We start from the raw sequence: 21,604 nt of genomic DNA on the forward strand, positions 1-21,604 counted from the left end.
GTAAGGATGAAACAGTTACGGTCCGTGAGCTGTAGACCTGCCTCAGTGTAAGGGAGAGAAAGAGCATGTACGGTAAAATGAAAATGACACATCATTTAAGTTTTTTTTAATTTCCCGGAAGCTCGTAGCTCAGAGTTCACGAATACAGCTCTGTGAGCTTCTGAATTCTGACTCTGCACATGACACACAACACTCTGACCACCACTTCGTCACACATAAGAAACCACTTCATTAAACACATCAGGTAGTGTTTCCATAATGTCGATTTATTAGAATATTCAGAGTAGTGCTATAACTTCTCATTCACTAGAGCGTCTGTCGATTCATAGTTTCCATGGACGTGTTGGTCTGTGAGACAGACACTCTGCAATGAAATAAATCTGTAAAGCAATGTGAGAGAAATAAACAAAGGGCTACCTAATATTTATATTACTAATTACAGAATTTACAGTCACAAAATTTTATGGAGCAGTTCAAAGAAATATGTGGGTTTCTCACATATAATAAAAAATATTAATAAATACATGTTTTTTTTTTCTTCCCTTGTTTGAGTAGATTTCTAGAGTAAACCCTCCCAAAAAATTCAGTCTTATTTCAGTGATTTTTCCAGCAAAATGAAATCAAGATGATTCACGAGTGTCTTTGCAAAGTGAAAGAAAGTAGAAACAACTGCTTTTTTTTTGCCTTTTTGCTAAAAAAAAAAAAAAAAAAAAGAGAAGAAAAAAGACGAGGGTGGGCAAGAACAAAATCAGGGTATTAATGAACATACAGTAGAAAACTCCATCTCTCAGCATTTTGCCAGCATTAGACCAGCTTGCGTCATGTTTCAGAGAGAGAGATTGTTCTGTTTTTTTTGTCAGCTGTAGGAGAATGAATGAAACTGGGCTGAAAAAGTGGTTGAAGAGTCAGTGTTGGGGATGAGCTGTAAGTCCGCTTAGAGTTCATGCCACAGACTGAAGCACTGCCTGCAGAACAGACTCATTCAACACCTCTTCAGTCGGTGATGAAAGTAAGAAACCATTTGTAGTACAATGATACCAGCTCTATAATTCAGTGGTAATTAGACTGATAGATGTGTAGGCTACATTCTGCTGCTCTGTGTATAACTACAGCTCTTCACCTTTCTCCACCCCACCACACAACGGGGCAGGAATCTGCAGCTAAATGTGAAGTGAAAACGGGGACAAATGCCTCAAGTTCTCTGTCTCCTTCCCTTACTGAATTTTAACGAAGTGCCTACTGTTTGACAGAGAAAGGCATGATGGGACAGAAAAAAAGCAAAGGGATGGGACCGTAAAGCCCAGAGGAGGGGTCACATTGAGAATGAGAGTGGGGGAGTTGGGACTTGATACAGTAAAGGAGGAGGAGGGGATGAGTTGAACTGAGGAGGTGGCTTGTCTGAACCCGGCTCCTCTAATTGGATTTTGGGTTGCCCCGTTTTGCTCGGCAAAGAGACTTAGAGGCGGGGGGGCTGTTCCTTCTGGTGGGCGTCTGTGTGTCAGGGGGCTTACAGGAAGTTGTGCTTGAGGGTGAAAGTTTGTTTGTTTCGTTTCTCTGGCAGAGACCGGAGCGCGATGTTTAGATTTCTGCTTTAAAACCCGTACCCGACCGCCATGCTCATCAGAGCCGCCGCTGTGGCTGTGTCCAAGTGCAGGGTGTGTCGCAATGCAGTGAGTGTGGGAATGTGAGTGTCAGTGCAGGAAAGAAAGACGGGAAAAGAGGGCAGAGAGTGTGTTTGTAAGTTATGTATATCATGTATATGTGTGTAATTGACACACAAATATCCTTTTGTTAACACTGTGAGGGTTTTAGTCAGGGGACAGTTTAAAAGGTCTGTACATGATGAGTTTCACATCATTGTGTCTTTTAGTTTTATCAGAGGAGGAGTGATTTCTGGTCGAGCTGTGCGAGCAGCTCTTATTTGAGGATGAGAGTGAAGAGTTTAAGTCATTGCAGGAAGGAAACTGTCCATGTCCAGGTGTAGTTTTGCAGGTATAATGTGCACAGTTGCATAATATTTTGGGGAGAGAGATGGTGACCAGACTTTTGACTTTAACATCTGAGTTTTGAATCAGTTTGACAGGATAGTTTTTTTTTTGTTTTGTTTTTTTAGAGAAGAACTGAGGGTCTCGCTGAAATACAGCAGAATACACCAGTGAATTCAGAGTTATAATAGGCAAGTCCTGACTCTCCTCAAAAGCTAGAAACTCCTCACTGTTCCATGTAGACCACATAATGTCTGTTTCTCTTTTTCTCTTCCTCTGTGCTTCAGAACAGGTTCGTCTTGATGGTGGGGTTGGGTTTTCTGTGGAAGGAGGACAGGACTCCGGCAAAGGGCCCGGTCATACTGTCCGCCGGCTGCCAGGCCTTCAGAATCTCCTGAGTCTGGGCAGCGGGCTGGGCCACAGCCGGGTTGGACGGCCCCAGGCTGGACCAGCTGGGGGGCTTCAGCCCCTGGAGGACCGGAGAGCTGGAGGTGTTAGCGTAGCCGCTGTTGGCAGGAGCCGGGCTGGGGCTCAGGCTGGCAGGGCTGCCCAAGTTTCCGTTGGCCGAACCCGGCAGGGAGGCCGTGCTGTCAGGCGTGGGGCTGCAGGTGGATTCTTTGGACTCATCATCATCTGATGAAGATCTGGGCTCTCCGCCCTTCTTGCCTCCAGAGCTGCTGCTGGTGGTGCTGCCCGTGGTGCCACCAGAGCTGTTGGCTTTGGCGTTGGCTGCACGCTCCTGTTTACGAAACTTGGCGCGCCTGTTCTGAAACCACACCTGTGAAACACAGACAGAGGTAAGATCAATATTTGATTAAAGATAGATGGATGGATAAATATAGATAAATGGTCCCAAAACCAAGCTGTAAGATTAAAGATAAATTGTGTTTCATATCCAGATTTGCAGAGGTTGATAATGAATCAGGTGTCTGGTGTGTGCTTCTTCAAATAAAATGTCAGGTATAAAAACATAAAGAGCAGAAGAATAAACGCCTGATCCTCTCACCTGTACCCGGGCCTCGGTCAGGTCTATCTTCAGTGCCAGCTCCTCTCGGGTGTAGATGTCCGGGTAGTGTGTCTCGGCGAAGACCCGCTCCAGCTCCTTCAGCTGAGAGCTGGTGAAGGTGGTCCTGATGCGCCGCTGCTTCCGCTTCTCGTTCAGGCCGGAGGGGTCCGAGAAAAACTTGTAAGGAACTGATGGGGGGAAAAAATAGACGCTTTAAAACAACAGATAATTAAAATAACACTGGAAACGCAGAGAGCTCCTGCACTAATGCAGCAGGACCTGCAAGATTTTGTCGGAAAACGGGAAATCCTCCACAGTTCGGTGAATGATACTCGGCTGTTTCCGTCAATAAACGCGACTGATTTTGCACAGTAGTTGTTTGTGGAAGGCGGATTGATTGATTGATAAGATAATTGCATTATATTCAGATCCAATCAGAAATGACAAATGAATTATTATTATTATTATTAATAATAATAATAATAACGAGAGGATCACACTGTAAACCGCTCACAAATCTGCTTAATTAACAAAAAACAAACAAACAAAAAAATCCTTTTCTTCTTTTATTTCTGTTTTTATATGCCCTCAAAACATTTCAAAAATGTTTTAGCCCAAATTACTCAAATTATTCATAGTCATATAATAAGGCTGTTTATTTAACGAAAATGTTTTGGCTTATAGGCCTATGTTTTCAAGTGCAATTTAATCAGTGTAACCAGAATTTCGATGTGTGTAATTAAATTATTTTGAAACGGAGCTGAGTCGTGGCTTATAGAAGTGTCACAAAACACAAATGTTTCATTTTCTGTATAAGCCTATAAAAATCCATACAAACTCAGTCAGGAAGGGACTGAATTTCACAGTCAAGAAAAAAAAATCGAACGCAATGTATCCTGAGCTTAAATATCATAAATGTAAATTCTTACTTTTAAGAATACGAGGCAAAAATATTTGCTGGCAAAAGAAGAATAATTATACACCCACACCATAATTGTAAATAGCAGTTTGTCAGGTGGGCCTGGGGAATGCCCAACAGGTGTGTGTGTGTGTGTGTGTGTGTGTGTGTGTGTGTGTGATTTGTCAAGATTAATTTCGGCGAGCTGTCAAACTTGCCTTTTTTTTTTTAATTTATCATTATTTTTTATTATTAGCATTATTTGGATGTATAACAGTCTTCTGATTTATTGCAAATTGACTTATAAGCTATTGTTCATATTAGTACAAACATTTCACCTTCAAAAATCTCCTTAGCTGTTTAACGTCACCATTAAAAAATGTAATAACATGAAAATATAAAACATTTCACTGACTCAGCATGAAACTGTCCCCTTTCATTAATGAATTATTTGCAGTGATTTAATTCTTAATCAGGAATTACGTCAATTAATATACAATCCATGTCAAACAGTTTAGGCCTTAAACTGTGTAGGTGTGTTGGGTCACCTCTAACGAAAAATAGAACTATCAATTAAATATTTTATTTTTATATCAAGTTTCACAGCTCAAGTCAGAGGGAATGGTGGAGCATCTAACTTTTTCTTTCTCACTCTCTCTCTTCAAATTATTTAGCCTACATAATGGACACCCTGTAACCTTTTTATATCTGTAGACTTCAGAATGTATATGATAATAATAACAATACGTGTACTTGCTTTACCTGAGGAATAAGGCGTGGGCTGGTGCTCCCGCAGGGCTCCCAAGGTGCAGCTGGCCGTGCTGAGAGGAGTGCAGCCCGGGTTGGAGAACGGTCCGCTCCGGATCGGGTTGTACTGGAAGGAGCTGGCCTGGCTGCAGGAGCTGAAGTCCGCGTAGGCCGACGCTTCCATGGCTGCCATGCAGGAGTCATAGGAGTTCAGGTAGGAGTAATCCATCTTATACATGGAGGTTAGCCGGTGCAAACACCGGTCTGCAAATACGACGAGGTGAACTCTGAGTCAGAGCGTCTTCAGGTGTCTGCAGCTGCGCTGTGTGTTAGGAGATGTTGTGGATGTTGTTCAAACCAGTCGAAGATGTTCAGAGAAGGTCTGTGTCTCCAGTATGTCCACGGACTGTAGCTTGGTCTCTCCCCAAACTCCTGTCAGCTGTGTGGTTTCTATGTCACTGTCACGCAGCTGTTTTTTTTTTTTTTTTTTCACGGTAAATAATCCAGACGTTTTCTCTTTTCTCTCTACAGTTTCACTCTCCTCCTTCACTTTTTCCTATTTTGCTTTCTCTCTTGTATGTTCCTCTCTTCTTCTCCTTCTTCTGCTTCTCCTCCCTGGACTGCGGTTCGCTCTGCGCTCGCGCTCCGTTTGACAGCGCGCTGCGGCTCGCGCGGTGTTTATAATAAACTTGGCAGAGCGCGAGACAATAGCGAGGCGGTGGTCTAGTTTCCATGACAATGCCACCAGTGAGTGAGCGTGGACACGGACAGCCCCCCTCCATCCCACCCCTCCCACTCCCACCCCTCGCTGCACCGCCCACGCGCTCCAGAGCCTCACGAGCTCGCAGGTGTCAGCAGAGTTAAATAATCTCTAAAAACGAACGATTCCTTCATTTAAATCACTAATAACGTCGATGTTTCCTTTATCGGACGTTTCTAATTCTGGTGAGTTCAGTTTTCCCTCTTAGCCCAAATACGACTAAAATCAAGCGTCACAGTTTAAATGACCGGATTTCATTTACATATATAATTAAAGCGCGTTTATTATGACTTTAATCAGCTCATAAACTCTCCAGGTAGAAATGTAAGGACTATTTTCGGACATGACAGGTGTTTCTACTTATTATTTTGGCTCTCTCCACAATTAGGCGGCGTTTGTTTTCTACTTTGTTCCACTATGTTTTAAAGAAATGCTGAACAATGATACAGGAAAAAACACGGGCTAGCAGCCTCTTAATGCCATGTACCCTGTCCGTTTATTATTATTATTATTATTATTATTATTATTATTATTATTATTATTATTATTATTATTATTTGTAGGTTTTGGACTCTTTTTACATTTAGAAAAACGACCTGATTGAGACTTTTTGGGCTTAAACTTTAGAATATTTAATGAGAGTTAAAGAGAGAATATCTCAAAGCAGGCCCACAACCTGCAGTGATTAGCAGAGCTCACATCTACATGGAACTGCAGTGCTGGGTTTAAAAACTGTCCGATGCTGGACGCATTGACTAAAAACACACTCTCAGGTTAGGTGGCCCTAAGAGATATACGTTTAGGGCCAAAACTGTATAATTAGTCTATTAACACGTGACTGAAATGCATATGAGGAGCAGGTGTAGGTTAAAACTGCTCCATAACCGGTCAATATCGCTTCTCTGCGCTTCAAACGGCTCGTGGAAAGAACTGTAGCTCTGGCACATAAGTCTTTATGTGGGGGAAAACGTCCAGATGTGACGGTGATTGCTGAGATTAAAAGCTTTGATTTGATTCCGATCACTTTTACGGAGATGTCACCAGAGTCAGCGTCAGTTTGGTGTATAGGACTAGAGAGGGAATTGGCTGCGGAGACAACTGAGCAACCACGACAGGCTAACCATAAACGCATTGACGCTTCATAAATTGGTTTAAGTTTATTGTTCGGTGTCATACAATGTGATAAGTCATATCCCACACGGCCCCTATCACACACATAGACACACACACACATAGAGGGCTTAAGACCAACAGGCAGGCGCGCGATCCGTTGCAGTTTCCAAATCTGGTGCTATTTAAAAACCTGACATGGCTTCCCTGCATTTCAGGCTCCCCTCATGAAATTAACAGGCTTTTTATTAGTGGATGAATTTCACCAAATAATATAATCCACAAACCAAAATTACGTTGCACGTGACGCGCGCGAGAAATTAATTAAATTTGGCTCGTGTGCGCGCGTGCGTAAAATGCCTAATAGAGCTCAAGGCGCGCGCTCTTATCTCTGCTTGACCAGAGGCTGCATGAAGATGCTCCTTAATGACATTAACCCCCCACAAACGCGCGCATGCGTCCATTTGCCGCGCTGTACTCACTTAAACTACAAATGAGTATTAAGGCTGAGATTTGTTTGAAGCGTTTATTGTGTGGTCGGTGAGAGTTGGTCGGATGTTTGGGGCGGGGCGGCACGCGGTGCTCCTGTTGCTTTACTTCTACAGGTCTGGTTTAACATCAGTCATGTCTCACCAAGGCCAAACACAAGAGATCTGAATTTAGGAAGACAAAACTCAGAGCTCAGTCCCAGTCCTCTGTCTGAGATAAAGATATAACCCCACTGAATATGGCTCTAGACAACTTGTTATCTGAGTCAAGACTCCAGCTCTTAATAGAGTTTTAGTTGTAACTTGTTTTAACTCTTATTCTTGGTGTAATTATATTGTTATATTTATTATAATTTTTTTAAATAATAAGTAATTATTTATGCAAAATATTTACCCAAAAATTTTGATCCAAATTAGAAACGTCGCTCAATGTCAATGCAAAGATTTTGTGATTTTGTTGCACCTGCCACTGAGGTAATGACAAATGCTCAGCTCCCTTCACGGAAGTGTTATTGTGTAGCCTTTATTATAGGTCTGTACAGATAACATAGGTCTGTTTCGATGCTTCAAGCCCCCACATTAGGCTTTATAGATGCTACATGACATACAATACTGTGGGTAGATCATGGCTAATACCACAGACTCAACTGCCTGTTATTTATTGTGTCATGTACATACAAGTGTGTAGCTCACATGGACTTAAAAGACACCAAAAACGACGTTGAATCAGTGAAACGTTTGTTAAACAAGAACACAACTTCACACACAACATTACATTGAAACTGTTTTTTTTTTTTTTTGTGCGCCAAGCTCCACAAATAAAATCTGGACACATGGTTCCCTGTACCCAAAAACACATTCATATGAGTATTAGCGCGACGCAACAGAGAAAACAAAAAAATGTTCTGTGTGATCATGACCGCATTTCATTTTGTAATCCTCGTCATTTTTGGCTCCCAGGCCGTGCCGTCTGTTGTGTGTCCGCATCCCGTCTGGAGGGTTCAGAGGTGAGTTTACCAAGAAACTTAAACTGTTTCAAAGTTAAACTCTCCAGGCCGGTTGTGCTCCCCCTCTAAAAAAAAGGAAAAAAAGAGCAGCCAGGAGCGACCCTAGCTCTCCCGCTTTTAAGCATTTAAACTTTAATCCCTTCAAAGAGGGGACCGGTCTCTTCCAGGCCACTAATCCGCCCTATAGTGCTCCAGCGCAGGGGGAGACTTCTCCTCTGCGGAGGCTTTAACTTTGGACTTTTACATTCATGGGGGCGATTTGACGGAAACAGTAACGGGGAGCTTTGGCATTCATGACGTCTGAGTCAACAGAGGGGGACACAATGGTCCCCCCAGAGGCTCCTGAGGGCCCCTGAGAGAGGGACCCCGACTATAGGGATTATAGGCCCACGGAGGACTGGGTTATCAGGCAAAATCTTATGCTGTCCGCTTCTAGTGAGAGTTATGATTGAGTTAACATTAAAGGACCAATACACTTTTTCAGTAATCGTTTTGTGTCCATTATTAAAAAGGTCCAACGGCAGCATCCAACATTAAATCAATAGGCTGTAATAAGACCAGGAAACAATTAACCACAAGTCCCTATATGGGTGTTAGCTTTTATAGCTATATTAATAGCTATAGTCAGCGATGATAATAGCTATTATAATAAAACTCCGCATAATCGGACACTGTAAGTTTTCTGCTCAAACTCCAGTTATGACCCTGGTACATAATTAATAACTATAGCTATTAATTAACATCCGTTCTATTAATAGGCTTTATGTGAGGCCTAACTGGCCTAACTCTGGCCTAACCATATAACTAAACGTTTCTGCTGAGGGACTCCCTGAACTTTTTTCCTTTTTCCAGGGGGAAAAACAAACTGCGCTGGGCCTAATATTCAGATCCCAGTCATTGTCCCGTCTGTCCGAGCTTATTTCAAACACGAAAGAGGCAGAAATCCTAATTAAATTCCCCAAATCTGTTCCCTCTCTGCTCACATCTTCTCGTAATTGTTTCTGATGCTTCTCCAGCCCTAAGACAGGTTGGTCTTAACGAAGCAAGCAGTGGGAGAACACTGTGTGTGTGTGTGTGTGTGTGTGTGTGTGTGTGTGTGTGTGTGTGTGTGTGTGTGTGTGTGTGTGTGACAGGGTGGTGGTGGTGGTGGTGGGGTTTGGGTGGTAAAGACTGGCCTTTCTGATGGATGGCTGGATGCTCTTGATGGAGAGATGGAGAGGTGTATGGATAGAGACAGGGGATAAGGGATGGGTAAAGGATGGGACACTGACTTGAAGAAAAGCCACGCGGGAGGCCCAGTCCGGTATCTGTCCCGTGACACGCGGTGGTGGTCTGAAATCCGAGTGAAGCTGTCAGTCAGAGACAGAGAGCCTGCCGGCTCCATCCATCATGGGAAAGCTCAAAGAAGAACATGTCCCATGTGTCGAAAGCCGTTTTCCTGCTTCAGACTCTGGCAGCCATTGATTCTCGGGTCTGGATAGTTACCTCTTCTTTGTCGAGCTTTGTAAGACACGCAGTTAAACGCACCAATAAGTGCGGAGACTACACCGTTACTATGATTAAGAGTTAATTGAAGTCAGTGTCACTGGTCCGATCATTTACACATGAAGACAGACTGTTTTTTTTATATTGCATGGAGTGAGCATGCAGCTGATGGCTGCAGTGCAGCTGCTGCAATAAAAAGCAGCCAGGAGCTCAAAGAAAAAGAAAAAACATCAGAACTAAACAGGCAGAGGCCTAATGTTGAGTCTTTTGGTGAGACTGTAACATTTATAACGAATTAACCTGCCACTGCTTGATTCCTTCTGAAATAACGTTTTATTTAATCTGTCAGTGCTTTTTAAAATAGCTGCAGTAGTTTTAAGATGCTTGTAATCATGTAAAATGAACTGAAGTTCCTAATAAATTAAAATTCAATTTTTAAGGGAGATTTTTTTCATTATATGACCGTTATTTAACAACAGTCCATAAATTAATCGGTCAAATGTATGTGCGTGCCTTTTCTTGAATTTGATTCGACATTTTGTTGTTGTGTATATTGAATTATTGTACCTATGTAGCCATTTAAGATAAATAATATATGGACAGCAAAGCAGTGTAGAAATCGGTTTTCTGTATCACATTATTAACGAGTCCTCTAATGTTAAAATGCACAGTGGCTGATTGAACTCTCTCTCTCTCTCTCTCTCTCTCTCTCTCTCTCTCTCTCTCTCTCTCTCTCTCTCTTACACACACACACACACAAGATCTCATTAGGTATTCCCTGCACCTTGATAACATTTGTGGTCTTAGCACTTGTCCACAATTTACTGTGTTTCTTAGATGGAATATTTAATCTCCGATCAATAGTTTATGTTGAAGACAGTCAGTCCGTAGTTTTAATACGTGTAATGATTACGTATTCTTATTTTAATAGCATTATTAGGGCCCATACTTCTTTTCTATTTGCTACCAATTCATCCTCAGCTCTGCTGACTCCAGGACAGTGTGTGATCACACACATTTCTCCGCCTGCAGTGTCACTAAAATGTGTCGTGTCATCGCCCCTCTTAAGACGCTCTTCCCTCGGAGGTGGATTTGATTGCGCATAAAATAAAATCAGAAATCACAGATCCTGCCGTTAACATCGGCCCGCGTCTTTGCAGCAGCAGAGGCTGGCGGTGTACATTTGATTTGCCCGGTGATGGATGAGAGACGGTGTAGGAGGGAGGGGGATGGTGGGCTCTGGGTCGGCCGGGAGGGTGGGAGTGGGGGGGGTCCCGTCGGTGCGCCTGTCCCCGCATTTCAGTCCCCAATTACCGGAATGTACTGTGACGCTCCGGCTCGAGACGACGGCGCGCGTAACAGCAGCAGTGCTGTACTGTAGGAGTTCAGTCAGGTAGTGTTGATACACATGATCTACATCAGGCCGGCTCCTCACTGAGCCTGGTGTTCAACACTACATACAATATATATTTAATACTTAGGTTTATTTTTCATGGCTGTAATTTAGAGTAGAGTTATTAGTATTATTATTATTTAAGAGAAGTTTGTTTAGTTTGTTTCTTTTAGCCTAGAAAACCCTGGTTAAAAAGCACAAAGATGAACATCCACAAAACCATCAGAACATCGAGGGAAAATGTCTGAGATTTGCTCTTTTTATGCTTTATAATGTACGTAAAAATCTCAACAGTCCCACGTTTGAAGGCCAATGTGATTCAAATTTTGAAGCAAAACGTTGTCATGTGCACACAGGTTCCCTCCAAATATTCTATCTTCAGTGGGACCGATAATAAAAAAAACCCCTGTTGATGAAAGAGAAAAGAGTTGAGAAATGAAGTTTTGCCAAAATTACCTCACAATGCTGACCATTAATTTGAACCCATAAGGTCATACTAATTTAAGTCCACTCTAACGTCTGTTCAGCGCGCGCTCATCAGCCTGACGAAGACGCAGAGCAGCTGCGGGTATTCACATGCTGCGTACATCTCTCCACTGCGGCACCAGACCTGTATTATCATAATGGATAACGGCATGTTACTTAAAAAAGAAGCTTTTTAGGATAAAAACCAGGTCCCGGGAGACCACAGTATACACACACACACGTACACGCACGCACACCACAGCTGGAGCGGCGAGGGATGGCCGCGCGCAGGAGAGCTTCTCCAAACACGCTAATTAGATCTCGAGCTCTGGCCCCGCGCTCTGAAAGCAGCCCAGCGGCGGGGCGCGCGGAGCTGTGGAAAGTTAATTGAATTAAATTCCCTCTAAACTAATTAGGCTGCAATCTGCCACGCGAGCTGTCCCTGAGCAAGGTTCGAATTAGGCGGAATGGATTTGTTCCTTTTCTTTAAAAGAAAGGAGGACAGACTGGTGTGTTTTTTGGTGGGGTCCTTTATTTGTCTTTTATGCTAATTCTCCCAGGGGACTGTCACGTGATTGGCTTTGCTGTAACCGGACGGCATCCGGTGTGTGCCCCCCCGCCCCAATACCTTAACTCCAGGCGTTTAACACAGGCGAGCCACGAGTCTCATTTTAACAAACACATAAACCCAAAAATAAAAGCTCAGTGCAGGCTGCGATTACTGTGCTGCTTTTACAGCGGCATGAATGAGGAGCATCTTTAAGCCGAGAGCTGAGTGGACTGAGCTAATGGAGGTGAAATCGATCGCTTTCCTGGGGGAGCACAATGAGAGAGAGGGAGAGCGGGAGGGATGGAGGGTGAGAGGTGGGGGTGAGGGTAGTGCAGAGGGACACGGATGAAAATCCCCCGTTAAGAGCAGGGACAGATATGATAATGGGAGAGCCTCTACTAGTCGTTCATCATTCACCACCTCCACCTGGCTGCTGCTGCACCTCTCTCAGCTGCTGCTTCCTGAGCTGCCCACCACTGCACAGCAGCTGCGCTCAAACACACCCATCCACCATCCAGATCCCCATCCAGAGTCCAGACTCAAACCAGGGATGCTGTGGTTCAGAGTCTGGGCTTTAAACCTCTAGGCCACCAGAGTGTCCCTGATGGTTTTTGTAATTTGGTTCATTACAGTTTGTTTAGACGATTTGCACAACTGCTTCTGCTTAGATCTTAATCTGGGGGGAAATCTGGGGAAGAAATTCATAGTAACACTTGTAACAAAAAAAAGATGTTGTAGTCTTCACTTGTTGTGATGTTTTAATCAGATGTGCGTGTATTCTCACGCGACGTTCGACCTTTCACCCTCTTCTCTGATTCTCTTGCTCTCTGTCACCTTAAACTCTCCTCCATTTGTATCTTCAGCAGAGGGTGGGAGAGAGACATCAGGCCAGAGAGGGACACAGACAGATGGACAGACAGACAGAAGAGGAAAGAAGGAAGGGCTGAGAGAAGAAGGTGGAGGCGAGGGAGGATGGCGGGGCGAGTGAGTGAGCGAAATGTAGCGAGATAGAGGGAGAGAGAGGTTAGGACGATGGAGGGCCAGGTTTCTGTTTCTCCATAATCTAATCAGAGAAATGGCAGCAGTCAGAAATAGCCTGACGGACAGACTAAGAGCCTCTTCTCTTTCTCCTCCTCCTCTTATTCTTGTCTTCCTCCTCGGGGAGGGTAAATGGATACACACACGTGCGCACACACACACACACTCATGCCAGCTTGACTTCCTAAAACCATAAAGTGTAGATGTGTTTGAGGGTTATAGGAGATGGGAAAAGCCTCAAGGTATCATAGCAAAACCTGATCTACTGTGCAGATGCAGCCACTTCACGAGTCCCATGTTTAAAAAAAAAGTCTGCTGGTGTGTTGCTCCTTTCTGTGTGGCCGTCAAGTTTGCCCCCTATCAGCTTCACAACATGCAGATGACACTTTATTTCAAGCATATGACTGCAACTACGATTAATACAACCACAGTGGAAGCTTAGATTCATGAGTAGCTGGCAGCTGAGATCGCGGAAGAGCACAAAATGAAGCAAGTCCAGATAAAAGCCACCATTTGTCATTGATTTCCACTAATGAAACTACAGTATAGCAATCATAAAGGAGATGGAGAGTTAATACAGCAGGTTTTTTAAGGAGTTTTTCAAAGCTTTGAGATGCGGCTGAAAAGGGTAACTGGAAGAAAACCTGGGCTGTAACTAACTTTTATTTTCAATTACTGATTCCTCTTTTAAAATTTTCAATCGCTTAGACAATAAAATTTCAGAAAAAAGTGCCCTTCACAAGTGACCAGATCCCTGCGTGACATCAGACAGCAGTGTCACAGAGACACGTTTGACATTTTCTTTCTGAAAATTAAACAATGAATCAAAATCTTTGTTGATTTTTGTCGATCAACTAATCGATTAATAGACTATTTCAGCCCCTAAAGAGGATGACTGCAGTGTTATATAATAAAAATGCTGCTTTGGGGAATGATTTATAAAGACTGCAGAGACACTCCCTCCTCACAGGAGACCACAGTGACTCAAACAGAGTGTTTGTGTTGTTGGGGGGTCCAGGCGGAGCACAGTAAGAGTGAATGTGTCTTTTTTCCTGCATGCTAATTCCTCCCTATAGGGAAGACATTCCTGCATGGTGTGTGTGTGTGTGAGTGATGTTACATTTCTGTGGCATTTACCGCGCTGCATTCACTCCCAGTGTCAGACACAGACCCCCACACAGAGCAGAATTCCAAGCAAATTCCTCTGTCATGTTGTTTCACAAGGTGGACAAGCGTTATTGTTGCAGAATTCCCACCCAGGCACACTGGTCACTCTCTCTCTCACACACACACACACACACACACACACACACACACACGCACGCACGCACACACACACACACCCATCCATCCATCCATCCATCCATCAGGAGTGTCAGTCTATGGTGTCAGTGCAACACAAACAGAACAAAAACAAAACACAGGAATTCCCTTTTTGTTGTGATGACTTTATTTACACGGCGGAGGTTGGCTGACACAAGAATGAGAAATGTTGCTCGATTAACATTTGGCGCCTTGTCGACGCGCTGTTCAAACATTTATGATACAACACTCTGATTATTATTTTTATTTCTTTATGACTCTGAATTTCTCTCAGTGTCACACAGACGCACACTGTACAGCACCAGAGCGCGCCGTCGTGACAGATGAGGCTTCTTTACATTAACATGCATCAACGGAAACAATTCACCAGGCAGTTATATTGTCCATAATTCAAACTGACTGCTACACATTTTTACACTGGATTTCTCCACTAACACATTCTTTACTAAAATGAAATGAATAAGCAGTTTTTTCTCTTCTTTTTTACATGTATTTATCAACTTAGCTCTGCTGGTGAGGGTTTCTCCACAAGTGAAATGTGCATTAAAGTGAAGACACGGGCGACGATCTGAGGCAATGTCACATTCTCTTTGGTCACTGATGCTTCTTTTTCCTTCTCAGCAAATGAAGAAATTGGCTATTATATATTTATTTATTCAGAAAGTCAGATACAGAACACCACTGTCCACTGTCATTAACTTAAACACATAATAGTTTAAAATAAATATTAAATATTTAGCCTGTACTGTTCATTAAAGTGGTTAGACACTTTTTCACTATGTAACAGCTCAGGGGATCGGCAGTTGGCTGATGATGAGATATTGGCTGTTGGTGATGATGTTGAACCTGCACAGTCAAACTGAGGCCTCTATACTGCTACGACGACCTGCAGCACATTCACTAACCCTACACATATATCTCAGACGAGTCACGTGTCAGTTCCGACTGCCACAAAGGTCTTTTGGAACACAAACTTGTACTGCATGTTGTGGAAAAGTTGGCATGAGATTACTGCATATGTGTACTGAAACAGAGAGGCAGTGATGTGTTTGTCAGAGGTACTTTTATTGGTAACATGCATCAAGAACCACCCATCCTCCTGACACTGCGTGATGATGATGATGATGATAATGATAATGTGTGTGTGACAAGTGTACATGTGTGCGTACATATATGTATCCTTTGTGTCTCTGTGTTGTGTTGTTTGTTCTTTGCTAGTGTTCAGGGCTGAGCGGTGGACGGATGTCCAGGGTTCTCGACGAGCTGTCCTCTCCAACCACCTCGAGGCGCAGACTGGGCGAGCTCTGCTCCTCCTGGCCATCTGATTGGACAGACAAACGCAGGGTGCAGCCCTTTGGCAGCAGCTCCTGCTCGTATGCTGCAGCTAACTGGTTGACAACCCGCCGCTCTACCTGAGGGGACCAGTGACGAGGTTAGAGATAAGACAGAGTTGTTGTAAATAAATGAACTATTATTTCCTTTTACACCTGCTGTCCTTGAGCTGTGCTGCCTGATCCCTAAAGCTAGATATGGACGTTGTTGGGACTGCTGATTGGAGGCTGTTCCATGATCAATTATGTATCACAAATCAAATTTTTACTTCTGTACAACTGAAAAAAAAAACATTTTACAACTGATGTATGAAAACACTCAGGAAATATCAAAATGAACAGACAAACTAATTTTTTCATAGCTTTGTCTATCACTCCTATGACTTTTCGAACACCCTGGTGTGGCAGTCTGTGTGTGTTATGGTATGTTACCTCGTGTTTGATGGAGCGCGCTCCATAATGCATGTTATACCCGCCCGCCAACAGGTCCAGCACCGGGCGATCCCACTGAAGAGTGATGTCATGGCGCTGCTTTGCCTTTTGAACAAAAGAGAGAAAACAAGAGAAAGAAGAGAAAAAACAATTAAGCAGTGTGAGACCTTCAGATGACAAGAGGATCATAAACAGCCAGATCAGAAAGAGAGGATGGTGGCAGAGACGGAGAGAGAGAAGTAATGAGATGGAGAGAAATAGACAAACGCAGCAGCAGAGAGGAGATACTGTCAAGCAACACGTCTGCCAGCGCTAATCAACAGGCCCTTAATGCGTTTTAATCAAACACCAGTCAATAGCAGTGATCAGAGCTGCTCATTTAGCCACTGATGTTAACGCTCCATTCAATAAATAAGATGCCACGTTTTACTCCAGAGATATAAACGTTAATATTACAGCATTATAAATACTGTTGTAAGGCAATAATGAGAGCACTAAACATTTAATTTATTTAATATGAGTGACAAACAAACGGCTCGAGAGGATTCTGTAATAATGAGATTTCTGCTGTTAGCACCGCTGCCACATACAGACAGAGACAAGTCATCACAAGACATGTGCACCTAAAAAATTAAAGACAGCAGACACAAAGAGAAGAATACACACATCACACAGAGCAGCATTCAAAAGACAGACAAATGGACTCAGTGAGAGTCATGAGTCAGGTCCCCTATCAGTCGCCTGCAGGGCCCCAAGTTTGCTGTCAGGACACCAGCTGTAATATTAATAATTAAATATTGATGAAGGCTCCACATGTTAAACACTGTAATCACGTTATAGTGAGCAGCAGTGGCACATAATATTGATCTGCGTGTGTTCCTGCACAGCTCAGCGGCTGCTGCGCAAAAAAGGGTGTGTCCCGCTGGAGGACACCCACATTATAAATGTCGGGCGCCAAGAAGACGGGGCCTCCAAATGGCAAATTCCCATTTTCCTTCTCTCGGATGCACACGCGGAGGCTTAGCTGAGCTCTCCACTACTTTTCTGAGCCTGTTGCGGTTACAGCTATAATATGTCAGTCTCTACTGTCAAAGGGTATAAACAGAGTAATGTTTGGATCTGTACATAAATGGAGTCAGGGGCTTGTTTCAGGATAAACTGGTACAAAGAGTCTCCCATCACACACTTACACACACAAGTTAACAATAAGTGTTAATATCAACTATAATCCACTTGATTAAGATTATGCATGGTTCAGACAGCCGGATTTTGGGAGTTGCTTCGCATTTCTTGTATGAAGACTCAACAAAACAAAAAAATCCAAATAATTTGTTTCTCGCTTTTCTCAGATTTGGCAAAATTTAAAAAAAAAAAGGATAAAAAATGTATAAAGTGCATGTTGTGATGTGATTTGTCTGTCCACACAAGCGTTTCATACCTTCTTGGCCCAGAAGTTGAGCTCTTTGCTGACCAGCTGTAGCAGCTCTGAGTGACAGAACGGCAGGAAGTATACAATTTCATTGATCCGCCCGAGAAACTCGTCCCTCCGAAAATGAGCCTAGACAGGAACCAAACAATTAATAGCAATTAATAATGACTACTACAGCCTCTTTGACCAAGTACAGTAAAATGCTGTACTTACACAAAATAAACCATGGGACTTATTTGTGTTTATTCATAAGTTATTACCTTCAGGATCGGTCGAATCACAGATTCTTTAAACTGTCTGGAGATTTTGATGTCATCACTTTTCTGTACATCCTCTGGAGAAAAACACAATATTAACATTAATTTCACTTCTGATTTTACTCACTTGACCTTTGCTTACCTGATGGCTACATCAGTCTTTACAGCGTAACAACAAATGACTAGAGTTTCTGTCAATGTGTTTGCAGCCACTAAAATGTTGATTCCAATTATTTTCCAAGACACTGTGATACGTCCTGATTGAGCTGATCTGACAAACAAAATTATGTGAACATAATTCACATCCTATCATCACGCCCATTCTAAACAACAGCAACAGAGAGAAATGGAAAACAATGTGTCAGAATTGGTCCTAATGGTTTCCCAGTGTGGGAACCAGTAAAATTCATTTTGCTGCAGCTGTAGATTATGATGTATGTAACAGATGTGAGTGAGTGTGATGTTTCCGAGAACAAAGACCATGAGGCTGTACATCATTGTGTTTGTGCTTGCATTTTTTGACGCTGTGTACGTGTGTTTCTCTCACCGAGGTTGTCGGCCAGCTTTCTGCGGCTGACCTCCTCAGCTTCCTGCCGGAGCTGCAGTGCATGCTGGGCAATTTCGTCGCTTGCAACGTTAGACGTCATGATGAAGATGGCGTCTTTGCACTCGATGGTCTTCCCCTTACCGTCTGTGAGACGACCCTGAAAGAGGAACAGCAGGAACGAGACACAGAATCACAGGATGAATGAAAAACAAAGGTACAACTGTCTGTTTCTCTGTCTGTTTGTATACACACCTCATCAAATAGCTGCAGCATGATGGTGAGGACATCAGGATGGGCCTTGTCTACTTCATCAAACAGGACAACAGCGTTGGGACACGCTCTCAACAGCTTGGTCAGCTGACCTCCTTCCTCGTGTCCCACGTACCCCGGCGGAGAGCCAATGAACTTTGCCACCTGAGAGAGGAGGGGAGCACAGTGGGTGAGTTTAACAGTGGAACATAAAGACACGTTTTACAGGAAAACACTTCACCTGTAATGTTTTCTGTTGCTGCAAACTCTGCAGAAATTCACTACAAGTAAACTCTGAGGTGAATGGATCAGATATGCTTCCTGAATGTCATAACGTAATGTAACTTTGATTCAGATTAAATGTCTTCATCACCAAAGCTTCGCAAAAAAGGGCAAAAACAACATTAATTTTGGTTTATGCATCCATTATGAGTACATAAACAGAATGAATCCAATACGTCATTGCCATGAATCTGCAGCAGAGTGACGCAACTCTAACAGATCTGCTCTCCTCTGAAATGAATGAACCTCTGTTAGAGCAGCATGTTCAGCAGCTCGTGTGTGATTCTGGACTTATATCATATCAAACACTTTGGCTGCTTATTGACTTCACGCTAACGTCTCTGTGACACGTGAACGAGTATCTTACCTCGTGTTTTTCCTGGAACTCGGACATGTCCATGCGAATGAAACCCTGCAATCACACGACAGATTAACCCTCCCATCACACCACTGTATGTACTGTATCAGTGTGTATTTTTCTGTTGCGCTCGATTGAATGCACAGTTACCATGGAAACCAACACAAATTGAATTGTCTGTCATTTCTTCAAGGCGGGAAGACCCACTAAATTAAATGTCTTTTATGTGTTTTATATCTATGAGAAGACCTGTTTTCCACCTATTGATTGAATGCTATAACACCTATGTGTGTGTGTGTATATATATATAAATCTGTATGTGTGTGTATGTGTATATGTAAGATGCTACATCACATACCTTCTTAATGTCCTTGTGCATGTAGCGGGCCACCTGTTTGGCCAGCTCGGTCTTTCCTGTGACACCCGCCATTGAACCAGACAGACAAAAGAAAGAGACATGATTTAATTATTCAGTATCCAACAGGAACAACTGCCCCCATTTAATTATTTTGTTTTTCCATTTAAAAAAAAAAAAACAAAACAAAAAAAAAAATCATTTTTGGAGTAATTTCAGGAGGTATTACTCATTTCAGACAGAAAGATTATCCCTCTCTCTCTCTCTCTCTCTCTCTCTCTCTCTATAGGTGCTGGCCTAAATCCCAGCGCCTCCTCCTACAAATCTTTCAATCTCCAGCTCTCCACATTAAGTTTGTCGGTAAGATATTCTGCATATAAATGCTCATATATGATATTGATGTCCTATGTTTGGTATGCATATGGGTATGATGATTGTTTGCGTGTGTGCGCGCTCGTGTCTTGTTGCTGTGTTTAATATTGATGTCTCATGGCCACCGTTTGTCGCTGAAGGCAACAGAGAATATGAACACTGTCTCTCCTTCATTTATCTCTCTGGCCTGTCATTTCACCATCTCCCTCTCTTTTAGCCATCTATCTGGCCCATAATATCCCTCTGTCTCCCTACTGCCTTCACTCTAACACACTTCCTGCTGCGACTGGTGAACATTTAAGCTTTTCTGTGAACTGCAGATCAGACCAGTCAAGCTTTGTACTTTAATACTGAATATTTGCTAATACATATTCAATCTGAAAAGCTGATTAAAAATACACCCTGTATCATGGCTTTCCTTTGCTGGTTTCTTATAGAGTTTTGTATTATACCTATGGACAGAGGAGTGTCAGTGTGGATCTGCAGTAGCAGAAGGGTGTATTGTTAGTTTGTTCACTCACAGGGCTGTGTGTTTTAAAGTGCAATCAGCAGTTTCTGAAAGCTGCTGCACAGAGTTTAACAAAGGATTGGAAATGGATGGTGCTTCGTAAAGCCAATACTAATCAATTAAAATGGCTTAACTGGCCCTGATTTCATCTTCCAGGTCATAAACACATCTAGCTTCTTGGATTATATCCATTGGGATCTGCTAGTAGAAATTCGTTTTTGGTTTGACTTGACATGATGTGATACCACTGTGAACACCTCTGAATGTGTATGACTACATGATATTATGCACATTACTACTAATTCTGCTTTATTACTAACCACAACAGGCCTGGGTCCATACTTAGAGAGTCACTGTCCACATCTCAAATTTTACCAGTGATTCAAAAAAGGTGTGGAGCTGCTCTGGTGAATCTGTAGCCAGTAGGAGACTGACTGATTGATGAACTTTATTATCCCCTGAAGGAAACTGACTGAGCCTTTATGAGCAGGAATGAATTTGCCGAGCTGTATCACAATGTGACATCCAAAACATTTAGAGTAACTGTTCATGATAACAGCCAATGATATGTTAAAATGAATGTAACCACTAAATAAATACTAATTCATTTCAATTTTGTACAAAGTTTCATAGGTACTCATCCAATAACTGTCAAGATATTTCAGTCTAGACCAAAGTGGTGGACCAACCACCAACAAACTGAGTGACAGACTGGCTAACATGAGCTAATGCTACCTAACTTAGCCAACTAGCTTACACACATTAATGTTTATTAATCAATATTTTCAGCTGTGAGAATATCACAGTAGGTCCATTAAGCAGACATGGTTTTCAATAAAGCTTCTCAATTGCTTAGTTGAGTTATTCATCTTGATTTAATCCAACACAGCTGCTGTTTTTTATCTATGAATTCATCAATTCAATAGGATGGTGTGAAAAAAATTGATTTAAAAAAGTATTAATTATTTAATTAAAAATTCTGGTTTAAATTATTATTATTTTTTTACTTCACACTGTAAATAATGACCCTTCAGAGACTGAATACTGTGCAGAGTTTCTCAAATTTGTGTTTACATGTACATTGTGATGTGCTTTTGTAGCTTGCACAAGGCTACAAAAGCACATCACAATGTAAATGTAAACGCAATTCTTTGTCAATTGCGTTAATTTGTTTGGCAGGGGGAGAATACAGTACACTCCATACATATTCAGTGTGTATCAGAAACTTA

The 21,604-nt window shown here is 42.5% G+C and overlaps 2 protein-coding genes across 2 annotated transcripts in view; both read right to left on the reverse strand.

Moving 5' to 3' along the window:
* Nucleotides 1-2,268: 2,268 nt before the first annotated feature.
* On the reverse strand, nucleotides 2,269-4,874 carry phox2a (paired like homeobox 2A). Its single transcript, XM_041045482.1, has 3 exons — nucleotides 4,652-4,874; nucleotides 2,992-3,179; nucleotides 2,269-2,763 (listed from the first exon to the last, which is right to left on the reverse strand). The coding sequence occupies exons 1-3, from the start codon at nucleotides 4,872-4,874 to the stop codon at nucleotides 2,269-2,271; spliced, it is 906 nt and encodes a 301-aa protein (XP_040901416.1).
* Nucleotides 4,875-14,730: 9,856 nt separating this feature from the next.
* Nucleotides 14,731-21,604, reverse strand: part of clpb (caseinolytic mitochondrial matrix peptidase chaperone subunit B) — a 31,058-nt gene continuing 24,184 nt past the window's right edge. Inside the window, exons 9-16 of the mRNA XM_041045481.1 lie at nucleotides 19,499-19,554; nucleotides 19,150-19,194; nucleotides 18,504-18,665; nucleotides 18,252-18,408; nucleotides 17,708-17,781; nucleotides 17,457-17,576; nucleotides 16,019-16,123; nucleotides 14,731-15,667 (exon numbers count right to left, since the gene is read on the reverse strand). Of these exons, the coding sequence (XP_040901415.1) occupies nucleotides 15,470-15,667; nucleotides 16,019-16,123; nucleotides 17,457-17,576; nucleotides 17,708-17,781; nucleotides 18,252-18,408; nucleotides 18,504-18,665; nucleotides 19,150-19,194; nucleotides 19,499-19,554 (917 nt within the window). The 3' untranslated portion in view covers nucleotides 14,731-15,469. The remainder of the gene's footprint in view (nucleotides 15,668-16,018; nucleotides 16,124-17,456; nucleotides 17,577-17,707; nucleotides 17,782-18,251; nucleotides 18,409-18,503; nucleotides 18,666-19,149; nucleotides 19,195-19,498; nucleotides 19,555-21,604) is intronic.

The sequence above is a fragment of the Toxotes jaculatrix genome, chromosome 9 (genome assembly GCF_017976425.1).
Source record: "Toxotes jaculatrix isolate fToxJac2 chromosome 9, fToxJac2.pri, whole genome shotgun sequence".
In the NCBI taxonomy this organism is placed as follows: domain Eukaryota; kingdom Metazoa; phylum Chordata; class Actinopteri; family Toxotidae; genus Toxotes; species Toxotes jaculatrix.